This window comes from Pleurodeles waltl, chromosome 9, assembly GCF_031143425.1.
Source record: "Pleurodeles waltl isolate 20211129_DDA chromosome 9, aPleWal1.hap1.20221129, whole genome shotgun sequence".
In the NCBI taxonomy this organism is placed as follows: Eukaryota; Metazoa; Chordata; class Amphibia; order Caudata; family Salamandridae; genus Pleurodeles; species Pleurodeles waltl.
The window spans coordinates 1,180,300,748-1,180,315,918 of NC_090448.1; the positions used below are offsets into that span (position 1 = coordinate 1,180,300,748).

Genomic DNA, 15,171 nt, shown 5'->3' on the forward strand with positions numbered 1-15,171 from the left:
TTTTCCAATGAAGCACACCACAAACCCATTCCTGGATTTTACCTTTCAACACACTCACCAGCAGAAATAACTCAAAGGACAAGGGCCAAAGTAACTACTGCAACCCAGTCTACGTACATCATAGAACCACACAGATACCCACAATACTGCAGAGCAGACAGTCCACCCCAATGGCAGATGTGCATTATATGAAAACCAGCAACGAAACACAGCAAGAGAAGCACACACCAATATCGTTTATCCTACTGTTTCCTTCAGCACCCACTTTGAAAAGCAAGCTATGATGACCAGCATGCCCACGTTCAGGTTTAGCACTAGAGTGACCGGAAACACCACCACCCGGTGGCCAAATATGACCTGTCCACCGGGCAGGCATGAAGCAAGATGTGACGGACACTGACCTTGAACTTGGTGAGAGACTCCTCCAGGGCCGGCACTGTTACAAGGAATGCACCCTTCTTCCGTGCATGGCTGCTGATGCAGGTCCAGGCCCTGAAAACCAAATTGAGACATTGTTAAACCATCTGGCAGAAACAAGTCTTTAGAATCGGGCACACACCCTTTCGTGGGACTGTTAAGATCCATGAAAACTGGTGCATTGGGCCAGGGTTGTGCTCTAACGCACAGGCACTGTAAGGGGTTTCAGGCTCAGGGGTATCCAACAGCCCTCAGAGACAGGCCTCACAATTACACTGGCAGGATCCACAGACCTCTTAATACACCAGGGGACAAGAGTGAAGAGTCCCATGTCTTATCACAATGACAGAGGCCTGTCAATGCACTAGAATATAGGCATGGCACTCCTTATGTACCAGGAGAGACAGGCCTTACCAGTACAGTGGGTTGATCTCCTGTTCTTCTGCAGGTTCAAAGTGTTCTAAGGATGGTGCCTTTGGGTGCCACATTTATACCTAGCACACCAGCTGGTGGATGGGACGATCCTGGCTCTTTTCTAACCAATGGGGTCAGAGTAGTTGGGCCACCCTAGTCACTAATGGAGCAGTTCCTGTTTGCCCTGCACAAACAATCCCATTGTGTGCCTTATTCTCAAAATCCAAGATGGGGAAACCCTTCTCCGTGTGTCATGCAGTGGATGCCCAGAATATGGAATATGATAACAGAAAAATTACCAGCATTATCCCAGTGCGGACCTCATCCCATCCAAAGCTTTTTCTTGCCCTGCGACATGCCACACTTGATCTGCACCTGTGTCGCACCTGACTTGCACTTCTTTGATAAGCTTCTGATTCCAGTGCTCAGCACGCTTGCTTCCTTACTGCAGTCTATGGCAGGTATTCACAATCTCTAACTTTCAAAGACTACAGCGGCCACTATTCAATGAAGAGGTGAGTTTTCAGCCCTTTCCTGGTATGCACCAACAAGGACAAGGAACTGACCTGCGACGAGACGTTGCCCCAGATCCTCGGTGCACAACATCTGTTTTCTTGATTTCCAACATGGAAGCTAACACATTAAAATTCCAGGGGGAGTGGAAGTGATTTCACACACCCACTCGCCCGCTAATGACGTCACATGACTGACCCTTTGTCCCACCTTTAACCCCTATAGAAAGTAAACAGGCTCTTGGAGCCCTATTTAATTTGGTTCCTGCTGCTGTCGTGACACTAAGATCAGGGGGACCAAGGGAATTGCCGCAAGCACCACAATGCAAGCCCGGGGCAGCGGTGGCTAGCCTTAGTGACTCCGTATTAGGTCACGGAGTCCCACTACGCATTCAGTCCTTACCTTTTAAATGAAACCTTGCCTCTGGCAGGGGAAGCGTGAAGTGCCCATGCCTGCCAGTCTTCCCAACTGTGCCCCCCACCCCCTGCTGTGCATGATGGGACTGAGCCCCACCTGCCTGAGTCTCTGCAGGCACCGCTTGCCCATGCAGGCGGTGGAGGCTGGGATGCTTCTCAGCTACTACTGGTCACTCGTGTCTTCCGTGATAATGTCCGCACTGCTCCAGGATGACCTAGGTGGCTTCGCTGGCCCGTGGGCACTAACCCACCAAACCGTGTGTGTGTGTGTGTGTGTGTGTTGGGGAGGGGGGCAGGAAAGGCCCGGCTGGAAGCTGTTTCAGTAGGGCAGGTTAGTAACCAACCATCCAGGCCTCTACAGCCACAAGCCATGTGTGCATTGTACTTCTTATGGAGACCTGTGTATGTTTATGACCTTAAAGAGGGCTCTTGCCACGATGATATGGTTTCTCCTTCGCCTTAATCCCTAATCTATGCTCTTCTTAAGTGGTAGGCACACCAAGACTGGGGGGTCTCTCCACCGTAGTCCATGCTGAGAAGTGTCAATAAATGTGCCATGGCACATATAAGATGTATGCAAGTAATAATCAGTATTGGGGGTGCTTGATTAATTGCATATTTCTGACAAGCAACTTTGTCACTGCTCTTGCACAGCCTTCTAAAAGTATGAGAAGTTTGCAGTAACTCTGGGGCGATATCGGGGCCAGGATTCCGAGTGGTTTTCATGCTGACCCTGAATTACTGGGTGAAAAAAAATAGGTTTTGGGGACATCTGATCTAACATTTACCATCTGCTTCGAGTAGGTGGTAAATTTGAGTGGGAAGAAGTGCAGTGGGTTTCTGCTGGAGATATGGGAAGGGTGTCAGAGGGCTACACGGTGGAGGTTTCCCATACATTGCCCCTGAGGTGTAGATGGGGGTCAAGCTGTACCCAGCCCTATGGACGTGCCCCACTGTCCTTGGTGGTTTACTGGGCGTGTTTTGCCACCTGCTAAAATACGGCCAGGTATTCTTGCACCCAGTAATTTGAGGCGGGAACAGCAGGCCAAATGGAACTGGACGGGATTCTATACTGCCACCCCTTGTCTCCCCAAGTTATCACTCCACTGCCCCGTAACCATCCCTTTAATGTGCATGTGAGCACTGGGGCTGCATCAGAGTGCAGCCCATACTGGATGTCTATATGTGCCCCAGTGAATCTGTGCACACTGATTTCCAGAGAGCTGTTGATGTTTTTCATATATCTTCCCTGCTGTAATAGGGGCTTCTCAATAAATGTATGTGCATGGGACACAGGCAGCTTTGTCCTGTATTTCAAGTTGTAAGAATGGACACACCAAGATTGCTTACCTGAAGTTACTTCCCTACAGCATACCTGACACACATACTAGGAAGTGTGCTTGCCCCTATGCAGGTTAGCGTCAAATCAGAACCACAAGTAGGTTTGCAACCCAGGAAACAGCGTTTAATACATCAGTGGGAAAACCATGACTCCTAAACTCAAGTCCTGGAAACAAACTGATCACAACTCTGCAATTATAGCTCAAAACTATACTAGACTCATGGTAACTTTCCAAAATTCTGTTATATCACCACAGCATGTATAGCATGTTTTAGGACTATCTATATTCATTTAGTATCCTCGCTGTCCACGACTCCAAGAGTCTCACCGCAGTCAGGTCTGAGCAGTGCACTGTGATGAGGAACAGAACACCAGGGCCTAAGGCCTCACTGCTTTGAAGTGAACACGTGCAGACTGGGACACAAGGAGCTAACACGTCCCTGGAGTGGCCTCATGTGTCACAGCAAGGCCACAGTACTGGGTGAGAGGGAGAGGGGAAGGGTGAGCTTGTGCAGACCAGAGATGAGCTGCATCCTTAGGAGGCTGTTCGCAGCACCTGTGGGCTAGCCAGGCAGACTCCACCAGGGGGCCTGGCACTCAGGGGACCCTCAGGCCACTCAGAATGTTCCTGTAGTCGAATGATGGTCATACTTATGCAGAACTTGGATGGTCAGTGCCTTGGTGGGTGCATGTGGACCATTCCAGAGGCCACCAGGGAGAGCCCACACCCCACCCACTGTGGACTCCTTGACGCACGAGGCTCACTGTGATTCTCTGGATACTGGATAGCACTTTGTTTAGCGGCTTCCGTTCGCTGGAGGCTTTCAGGGCGTTTGGAACAGAGTATTGGTGGTACGTCTGCACTATAAAACACCTGCACAAACATTACAATTATATGATACTACCCTGCATTCGTATTATTTCATGTAACATCATCCTTACAACAAATGCTAAACGTACCTGATGCTGTGAACTATGCAATGTATACATGTAAGGAAATGGCTCCCTGTTGCACTTACCCCCTACTTTCTGCCGGGTATTGATGCTGACTTGACTGAGAAGTGTGCTGGGACCCTGCTAACCAGGCCCCAAGCACCAGTGTTCTTTCACCTAAAATGTACCATTGTTTCCACAATTGGCACACCCCTGGCACACAGGTAAGTCCCTTGTAAAAGGTACCTAAGGGATCCCTCACCTAACACATGCACACTGCCATTGCAGATTGTGTGTGTTGGTGGGGAGAAAAAGGCAAAGTCGACATGGCATCCCCCTCAGGATGGCATGCACACAAAATACTGCCTGTGGCATAGTTAAGTCACCCTATACCACAGGTGAGGGCATAGCTGCATGAGCAATATGCCCCTACAGTGTCTAAGTCTATTCTTAGACATTGTAAGTACAGTTGTGGCCATATTAAATATATGGTCAGGAAGTCTGTCAAAACGAACTCCATAGTTCCATAATGGCTACACTGAATACTGGGAAGTTTGGTATCAAACTTCTCAGAATAATAAACCCACACTGATGCCAGTGTTGGATTTATTAAAAAATGCACACAGAGGGCTTCTTAGAGATGCCCCCTGTATTTTACCCAATTGTTCAGTGCAGGACTGACTGGTCTGTGCCGGCCTGCTACTGAGAGACGAGTTTCTGACCCCATGCGGTGAGGGCCTTTGTGCTCTCTGAGGACAGAAACAAAAGCCTGCTCTGGGTGGAGGTGCTTCACACCTCCCCCCTGCAGGAACTGTAACATCTAGCAGTGAGCCACAAAGGCTCAGGCTTTGTGTTACAATGCCCCAGGGCACTCCAGCTAGTGGAGATGCCCACCCCCTGGACACAGCCCCGATGTTTGGCGGCAAGTCCAGGGGAGATAATGAGAAAAACAAGGAGGAGTCACGACCAGTCAGGACAGCCCCTAAGGTGTCCTGAGCTGAGGAGACCCCTGCATTTAGAAATCCTCCATCTTGGTTTTGGAGGATTCCCCCAATAGGAATAGGGATGTGCCCCCCTCCCCTCAGGGAGGAGGCACAAAGAGGGTGTAGCCCCCCTCAAGGACAGTAGCCATTGGCTACTGCCCTCCCAGACCTAAACACACCCATAAATTCAGTACTTAGGGGCTCCCCAGAACCTCGGAAACTAGATTCCTGCAACCTGAAGACAAAGAAGGACTGCTGACCTGAAGCCCTGCAGAGAAGACGGAGACACCAACTGCTTTGGCCCCAGCCCTACCGGCCTGTCTCCCCACTTCGAGAAAAACTGCAACAGCTACGCATCCCCCAGGGTCCAGCGACCTCTGAAGCCTCAGAGGACTACCCTGCATCTAAAAGGACCAAGAACTCCAGAGGACAGCGGCCCTGTTCCACAAAGACAAACTTGCAACAAAGAAACAACTTTTAAAGGACTCCACGTTTCCCGCCGGAAGCGTGAGACTTTCCACTCTGCACCCGCCGCACCCGGCTCGACCTGCGGAGAAACAACACTACAGGGAGGACTCCCCGGCGACTGCGAGCCCGTGAGTAGCCAGAGTTGACCCCCCCCCTGAGCCCCCACAGCGACGCCTGCAGAGGGAATCCGGAGGCTCCCCCTGACCGCGACTGCCTGCTTCCAAGAACCCGACGCCTGGTAAAGACACTGCACCCGCAGCCCCCAGGACCTGAAGGATCCGACCTCCAGTGCAGAAGCGACCCCCAGGTGGCCCTCTGCCTAGCCCAGGTGGTGGCTACCCCGAGGAGCCCCCCCTGTGCCTGCCTGCATCGTTGAAGAGACCCCCGGGTCTCCCCATTACTTCCTATCTAAAACCCGACGCCTGTTTCACTTTGCACCCGGCCGCCCCTGTGCCACTGAGGGTTTACTTTCAGTGCCTGCTAGTGTCCCCCCCGGTGCCCTACAAAACCACCCTGGTCTGCCCCACCCCCGAGGACGGGGGTACTTACCTGCTGGCAGACTGGAACCGGGGCACCCCTGTTCTCCTTTGAAGCCTATGTGTTTTGGGCACCTTTTTGACCTCTGCACCTGACCGGCCCTGAGCTGCTGCTGTAGTAACTTTGGGGTTGCCTTGAACCCCCAACTGTGGCCTACCTTGGACCAAACTTTGAGACTTGTAAGTGTTTTACTTACCTGCAAACTTAACCTTTACTTACCTCCCCCAGGAACTGTTGATTTTTGCACTGTGCCCACTTTTAAAATAGCTTATTGCCATTTTTACAAAGACTGTACATGATATTGTTATTATTCAAAGTTCCTAGAGTACCTAAGTGAAATACCTTTCATTTAAAGTACTACTTGTAAATCTTGAACCTGTGGTTCTTAACCCCTTCGCTGCCAGGCCTTTTCCCCATCCTGTGCCAGGCCTTTTTTTGGGTATTTGGGGCAGTTCGCGCTTAGGCCCTCATAACTTTTTGTCCACATGAGCTAGCCAAGACAAATTTGCGTCCTTTTTTCCCCCAACATCCTAGGGATTCTAGAGGTACCCAGACTTTGTGGGTTCCCCTGGAGGAGGCCAAGAAATTAGCCAAAATACAGTGAAAATGTCCTTTTTAAAAAAAAAAAAATGGGAAAAAGTGGCTGCAGAAGAAGGCTTGTGGTTTTTTCCCTGAAAATGGCATCAACAAAGGGTTTGCGGTGCTAAAATCACCAGCTTCCCACTTGAATCAGAAAACCCAATTGTTCAACACAAATTTGGCATTTTACTGGGACATACCCCATTTTTACGATTTTTTGTGCTTTCAGCCTCCTTCCAGTCAGTGACAGAAATGGGCGTGAAACCAATGCTGGATCCCAGAAAACTAAACCTTTCTGGAAAGTAGACAAAATTCTGAATTCAGTAAGGGGTAATTTGTGTAGATCCTACAAGGGTTTCCTACAGAAAATAACAACTGAAAAAAATATATATTGAAATTGAGGTGAAAAAACAGCAATTTTTCTCTACGTTTTACTCTGTAACTTTTTCCTGCAATGTCAGATTTTTTAAAGCAATATACCGTTACGTCTGCTGGACTCTTCTGGTTGCGGGGATATATGGGCTTGTAGGTTCATCAAGAACTCTAGGTACCCAGAGCCAATAAATGACCTGTACCCTGCAGTGGGTTTTCATTCTATACCGGGTATACAGCAATTCATTTGCTGAAATATAAAGAGTGAAAAATAGCTATCAAGAAAACCTTTGTATTTCCAAAATGGGCACAAGATAAGGTGTTGAGGAGCAGTGGTTATTTGCACATCTCTGAATTCCGTGGTCACCATACTAGCATGTGAATTACAGGGCATTTCTCAAATAGATGTCTTTTTTACACACTCTTATATTTGGAAGGAAAAAATGTAGAGAAAGACAAGGGGCAATAACACTTGTTTTGCTATTCTATGTTCCCCCAAGTCTCCCAATAAAAATGGTACCTCACTTGTGTGGGTAGGCCTAGCGCCCGCGACAGGAAATGCCCCAAAACACAACGTGGACACATCTCATTTTTTGACAGAAAACAGAGGTGTTTTTTGCAAAGTGCCTACCTGTAGATTTTGGCCTCTAGCTCATCTGGCACCTAGGGAAACCTACCAAACCTGTGCATTTTTGAAAACTAGAGACCTAGGGGAATCCAAGATGGGGTGACTTGTGGGGCTCTGATCAGGTTCTGTTACCCAGAATCCTTTGCAAACCTCAAAATTTGGCTAAAAAAAAAAGCACGTTTTCCTCACATTTCGGTGACACAAAGTTCTGGAATATGAGAGGAGCCACAAATTTCCTTCCATCCAGCGTTCTCCCAAGTCTCCCGATAAAAATGGTACCTCACTTGTGTGGGTAGGCCTAGCGCCCACAAAAGGAAATGGCCCAAAACACAACGTGGACACATCAAATTTTTCCACAGAAAACAGAGGTGTCTTTTGCAAAGTGCCTACCTGTGGATTTTGGCCTCCAGCTCAGCCAGCCCCAGGGGGGGCAGAAATGGCCTAAAATAAATTTGTGAATTTGGGGGGACTGTCACAAACCATCTCAAGAAGGCTACCATCACATGTCACCAGAACCGTTTCATTACATAATGTAACTCTTCTACACACTCAACACTCCTTGTGCTAAATATGCAAACATAACCTGCTCAGACCATCTTATCCCTCCTCCACCAACACTCACAAGTGAAACGCCCTCAGGGTAGGGAAGAGGAGCAGTCAGTCACTGCTTTTCATTGCGCCTGGGTCCAGGGAGCAGCTGTCATTACCTGGTCTGTGCCTTCTCGTCCAGGAAATACTCGAAGACATTGTGCAGCACAATCACATCTGCATCCTGAAGAAGGGACGCCTGTGTACAGATATCAGCGTGGAGCACCTGAACACGGGGACAGCAGAGAAGAAAAACAACATTAAGCGTATTGTGGGGTTGCGGAAGCAGGGCTATCCAAGAGTGCATGAACAACACTGACCTGAGGGTGTTCTACAGCCCCCTCTGCCTGTGCAGGGTCTAAACAACAGATAGGGAGGCTGGTCGAGCTATTTGTATTCTGGCCTTTACCAAGATAAGAGAAAGAAGATGGTGGACAGGAATGACTATAAAAAGATTTTGTTTGCCTTGCAATTAGCAAGAGAGACCATTGAGGTGCAACCAAGACACTGCTTACTACTGTTGAACGTGTCTTCACATCTAAAGAAGGGCGAGACCTCTATGTTCATCCAGGGAAACGTATTTCTTTCCTTGTGTTCACTTTCACTCATTCTTAGTAGGAGGCGCCAGGAGACCCTGAGGCTCACTGGAGTGAAGGGTGCAAGCTAGGCGAGCTTCCCTGCCTGCATCAGCACTGCAGGACTCTTCTGACTAACCCATGTTTTTTCAAAGTCAGGCATTTAGTCAACATGTGGAGAGAACTCCTGCCCGTGGAGAGAACTCCTGCCCATGGAGGGTTTACCACACAAGGAGCAAGCAAGAGTAGAGATCCTGCGACTGGGATGCCATTTTCAAGACTTGTGATATGCAGAAAAAAACAAATGCATCTGACTAGAAGTACTGACACAGCATGCAACTGGAGGAGCGGGGATGCAATGAAGGAGAACTGTCTCTTTCAGAGGATTATTGTGGCCACTTCTTGACAGTGTGAGTAGGCATCATCAGTAACCAAACCTGCAGAACTGATTCCTAAAAGATGGCCAGAGCGAGCTCTTGGAACTCCTGGCCCACGACGATCCTAAGCTCAGAACAAAGCTTCTTAGGGTTATGAATACCAGGTTAGGAGCCCCCCTTGTCCCGCCAGGTGTGTAGTCCCAGGTTCTCCTAAAGAAGTATGCTGCGCCACATCTGACGCTAAGTGCACATTCTGCATTACCTGGATCCTGTCGGTGAAGTGGTATTTGTGGATCATCTTCTCTTGGAGCTCACAAAACTCTTTGTTCATCTCCACACCGATGAGCCGGGCAGCAGAGCTGTACAGGGCTCCCTGAGGTAGAGAAAAAGTACTCGGATTATCTCGGTCTCCCGTCTGTGGTTCAACATAAAGAGCAGTTTGATTTATTTAAAGAGTTTAAAGAGGTGTGCAGGGACCTGTGGTAGCATACGTGTGGGGACACCATTTTTGGATCTTCCCTTTATTTATTGATCAGTGACCAGAATCGGTGGAGGGTTATTGAGTCACCTAGACGAGAGGAACCAAAAGGGGCCACAGCGTGGTGGGCTGGCGTGGGGACTTTTGAATACTAAAACAATGGATGAAACATTTGATTAATGAGAGGACAAGGGGAGGGTAAGAGGGCTACACAGAATCATCCCACTGGACATGGCTGTAGACAAGTTACTCAGGAACCAAACTGCACTATATTATTTAGCCTGCATTTATCAAATAGATGATTCAGGATATTGATTACATTGGGGAGCCACTGATTATACGGCGAGAACCAACTCAGCTTTGCATTGCCACTTATATCAGTAATAGTAGAAAGGACAGCTGATCACTTTTACTTATAAGCTGCAAGAGGTGTGAGGGATGGGGGCTTACAAGTGATGAAACAAGGACGGTGGGTGGGTTTTCTGCATCCTACCAGGTTGCATACAATAACTACTCCCCAAGCTGCAAGGCTGTGAAGGGGGGCAGGTATCTCGTTTGCCCATCTGGAGAAGTGGTCACTTACACAGTTACTATGGTGAATTGGCAAAGAGACTGGCCGGATGAGACAAAGTTGCAAGAGGACAATGGGCCGAAAAGTGGAATGCGGGTCATAATGGTTGGCGTCACAAACCCTCAAGAGAGTGTATGAATACAACACAATATGGATAAGTATGGTTGAATCAATCCGACGAGACAGCTTACAGCGGGGGATAGAAGGGTTGAGTGGGTTAGCTGGAAAAGACGAGTTAGCAGATACAGCCTGGGTGTCCAAAAATAGAAGCCGGACAGGAAATGGATCAAGGGAGGGCTGACGCACCCAATGGATGAGGAGGCAGCAGAGATGTAGGGAACAGAGGAAGTACCTGCCAAGTTACGCAGCCAGGGCAAGCGTTTGGAGAACACAGAAGAAAGACCCAAGATGGAAGCGATATCGAAGCTCGAGGAACTGGGGAAGGGAACAAGGAACCGCAAAGGAGGCTTTGGTGGGCAGTAAGTTGCTTATAGTCACTGAGCTGAAGGGTGAAGCCAGGTGGATTCCAGAAAAGATTACCAGCCAAGGTCACAGCCAGTCTCGTGAAAGCCAATGTGCGGGATGAGCAATGAAGCAGCACACATAAGGAGGTACATGGTAAGATAATGCAATTGAAGTATTTCTCTGTGTTGGGGTTTGTGCCCAGAAAGCGGCAAAATAACGTGCACAGCAAGATGGGAGATATAAATGGACCCTGTATCTCCTACTCCGGCCAAGAAAATGGGAAAGTGCCTTACCGGGCTACGAATTTTGGCACAATTCTGGTCAAAGAGGCTACCCATTTGTTGGAGAGGATATTGTATTTCAAGCAAGAAATTCTGAAGCTGCACAAGGTATTTGAAAGGTATATGCTCATTTAACAAACTGAAAGCAAAGCTGTGTGTTGTTAATATGCAATTCTAAAGAAACTGTATTGACTTTTGGGGGCGTGTGACTAAAAGTGCTTCTACCTCCAAACACATACTGTTTGAACGGGAACCACAGGCTGACCATTCCACACCGCATGGACTTCCACAGGACACTTGGCATTTGCGTATTCTCTAGGTCTGGAAACCTGTAAGCACAGACAGCTTTATGCAAGAGACCTTCAAGCCTTCTCCTGTGTCTGCCGGTAACCAGCGAAGGTCTCACAGAGCTGGAGTGAAAGGTTATTGTAGAATAGGATGAACTGTACAGGGAGGGGGAAATCAGAGGCATTCTGCAGCCCACTATCCACACGGCATTATCTGATGACTTCATGTGGTTCACGCGGCTATCTGATCTGCAGAGATCCTGCTGGAGGTATTTTTGAACAATGGGTCAAGTTTTCTGGATCCTGTATGTTGCATGTATGTATAATTGATTTCTATAGCACACGTACCCAGTCGTTTCATGGCACTAACAAAAAGTAATAAAAATTACATAAAAGCATCAAACACACAAAATGTCAGGATGGGCCAAGGGAAAGGCACCATTAAGGTGGAAAGAGGGCAGTTTTCCACTTCCTATGTGAGGCTAGATACTTGGTCATAGACTCAGCGACGGCATTCCACAGGTTCGCTGCTGCAGTAGAGAAGGCCCTGCAACCCACTTACTCTATGAAAGTCCTTGGCAGGGACAACAAAACAGGAGGCAATGGCGGAGGACAAACATAAACACTAGGGGTATCACGTGGTCCAACATATTTTCAACCTGAGAGGAGTCTTAGCGGACTCATAACCTGTAAAGTGGTTTCCAGAATAGCAAATGTCACCATAATGCATGAGCCAAGGCCTGTGTGTCAGAGGCAGAGACGTCCCTTCCAGCCAGTCAACCAGGAAAAGAGGTGAATTACATTATACAAATATAACAGAGACCTTGCCCTCGAGCTTTCCACCAGAATTGACAAGCTTTAAAAAAGTTGGTGTGGCAAAGTGGTGTACAGGAGCCAGGAATAAGACAGGACTTGAAACTTAAAGCAGGCATGACCCTGCCATCTGCACGGTGTATGAGTGTTTTTCTCTGCGCTAAGTGCTTGACTGCATGTGCATCTGGTATCCTGACTTGTTTATTGCATAGCATTAAGACAGTCAAATTATGTGCAGAGAGGCCTTGGCCCGTCCCTGACTGGTCCTGGACAGGCGTGTTCAGCGTGCCCTCATAGTGGACAGAGGGCGGTGGTGGCAGCATACCATGTTTTTTGGAATTGATAGTGTGACCCGAGCATTTTATCTGTGGCACTCAGAGTGTGGCCTGCAGAACCCTCTTATGTATAGTTCTGCTGTTCTAGGAATGCCTGAGAGGGTGAGAGCGCGCGTGTGTGGGACGAGTGTGTGCAGCAGTTTACCCGTGGGAGCGAGTCAGAGTACTCAACAGTGCGAGCCACTGTAGATGCGACTGGTTTGCACGACACCCTGGAGCACGAGCTCAGCCTCCCAGACACTGGAAGTGTATTGAAACCATTACTGTGGCTAGAGGGTGGCAATCGCGGCACTAACGTGATAAGGATAGAGACAGGACTACATTTAGAAATTCCATGAAGATGTTAACTAGGAGCTACTGGTTAGTTCTTCCTGACTACTGCCATTTGGTTGACGGCAGGGGTGGGACTGCCGCTTCTGTTGTGCCAGGTGAGGAAGGTTCTAGGCAAGGCCTGCCCTTTCGTCTGTCCCAGATTACTGCTTCAGAGAGGCAGATGGCAGCCAGGTGCAGAAACCTCACACCCAATGTGCCCATGTTGCGAGGGCTGCACTCTGATGAGACCTCACTCAGTGAGTTGGGCCTCGATCGTCACCTGCACTGAGATGCACCTGCTTTCTTGGCACCCCCCTGAATGCGCACTAGATGATCGCAAGAGATTGGATTATTACCCATGGCATCACCAGGGCTAAGAACTTTTCAAAGAAGTGAACTGACTGCATCTGACTAGTAGGGCACCAAAAACTGCAACGGAGCCCGATTTTTGCTTCTGCCCCAGTTGCTTGGGGGGGGAAGAGCTTCTTTAGGGTCTCAAGAGACGGATTAGCGCAAGGGTATACGAGAGTGAAGCACCACAATGGAAAACCACAACCAGGATCGCTGCCCTTATACTGGATTGCATTGTGTGGTATTTTGTACAGCTGTGGAATCAAAGTCAGTTAATGTGTCTGCTTGAATGCCTGCGGAGTTCTGATATTGTGTGACCCAGACTACTTCCCTTTTTTGAGAGTCAAGTATGGAAGGTGTTGCACAAGGCCCAGTTTGCAGAGCCACCAAACAACCTTAAGCACCGTAGTTGGGGGGTGTGTATCAATAAGTTAGGATCATCACAGAGCACAACTAACCCTGTTCTGGGAAGATGTAATTGTTCTGTGGCCTTCGCAGGCTGACCATGGCCTATGTCACCAACAATCTACAGTGTGCCCTAGTGCACTATGGGAAGCTGACTGTCTAGAATTCATAGGGATAAAGGAAGTTACAGACAATACTGGTAACAAACGAAAAGGCATACATTAACACAAATAGGAGTATTGCCTTGAAGAAGTACAACTTATTTTACCCCAAAAAGGACAGCACCGAGTCGGGAGCCAACGTCAAGCAGCATCTTGCCGGTCAGGTCTGGAAGCACATGCTGGAAAAGAAATTTCAGCTCCACCAGTGAAAGAGAGTGGGAGATGAATTCTATAAAGCAGAAACAGAGAATAAGGGAAAACAAGGTCATTATTACAGAAAACATAATTGGTACAAATTAGTACATTCTCCAACTTTCAAAACCACCAACCTACGCTTGCCTGGAATAAATAATCCTCAAACCTATAGGGAGGCTGTAGTTATAAAAAGGAACCGATTTCGACCACTATCACTAGGGTTAAAGGTCTCTCCTTTTACCCACAGTTCATAGGGTACGGCTAGCTCTGCCTACATATGCCTTAGAGCAGAGTCTCCCATGGCTTACCGGCGTGCCTCCTGCTGGTCCAGTGCACGACTAACCGTGCCTCGCCCTGGCGCAGCCCCCCAGCAATACCTCATCTACGACAACCTTCCACCGCTACAATGAGGTCACAGCCCAGCACAGAGCTGGCATGGCTTCCCAGTGCCCCGCGCAGTGCTAGCATTCCTCCCCTCTACCCCGCGTAGTGCCTTCTCATAGCCCCGCACAGTGCTAGCACTGCTTCCCTCTGCCCCGGCGTAGTGCCTTCTCATAGCCCCGCACAGTGCTAGCATTCCTCCCCTCTACCCCGCGTAGTGCCTTCTCATAGCCCGCACAGTGCTAGCATTGCTTCCCTCTGCCCCAGTGCAGTGCCTTCTCATAGCCCCGCACAGTGCTAGCACTGCTTCCCTCTACCCCGTGTAGTGCCTTCTCATAGCCCCGCACAGTGCTAGCACTGCTTCCCTCTGCCCCAGTGCAGTGCCTTCTCATAGCCCCGCACAGTGCTAGCACTGCTTCCCTCTGCCCCGATGCAGTGCCTTCTCATAGCCCCGCACAGTGCTAGCATTGCTTCCCTCTGCCCCAGTGCAGTGCCTTCTCATAGCCCCGCACAGTGCTAGCACTGCTTCCCTCTACCCCGCGTAGTGCCTTCTCATAGCCCCGCACAGTGCTAGCATTGCTTCCCTCTGCCCCAGTGCAGTGCCTTCTCATAGCCCCGCACAGAGCTAGCATTCCTCCCCTCTACCCCGCGTAGTGCCTTCTCATAGCCCCGCACAGTGCTAGCACTGCTTCCCTCTGCCCCGGCGTAGTGCCTTCTCATAGCCCCGCACAGTGCTAGCATTGCTTCCCTCTGCCCCAGTGCAGTGCCTTCTCATAGCCCGCACTGTGCTAGCATTGCTTCCCTCTGCCCCAGTGCAGTGCCTTCTCATAGCCCGCACAGTGCTAGCATTGCTTCCCTCTGCCCCGATGCAGTGCCTTCTCATAGCCCGCACAGTGCTAGCATTGCTTCCCTCTACCCCGGCGCAGTGCCTTCTCATAGCCCGCACAGTGCTAGCACTGCTTCCCTCTGCCCCGATGCAGTGCCTTCTCATAGC

General features: G+C 49.3%; 1 protein-coding gene across 3 annotated transcripts in view; it reads right to left on the bottom strand.

Moving 5' to 3' along the window:
• The window catches only part of LOC138260518 (uncharacterized), a 68,542-nt gene that overhangs the window by 7,158 nt on the left and 46,213 nt on the right, over positions 1-15,171 (bottom strand). For all 3 annotated transcript variants that reach the window (XM_069209110.1, XM_069209111.1, XM_069209112.1), the window contains exons 4-7: positions 13,709-13,830; positions 9,405-9,515; positions 8,310-8,416; positions 402-492 (exon numbers count right to left, since the gene is read on the bottom strand). In XM_069209110.1, the coding sequence (XP_069065211.1) occupies positions 402-492; positions 8,310-8,416; positions 9,405-9,515; positions 13,709-13,830 (431 nt within the window). The remainder of the gene's footprint in view (positions 1-401; positions 493-8,309; positions 8,417-9,404; positions 9,516-13,708; positions 13,831-15,171) is intronic.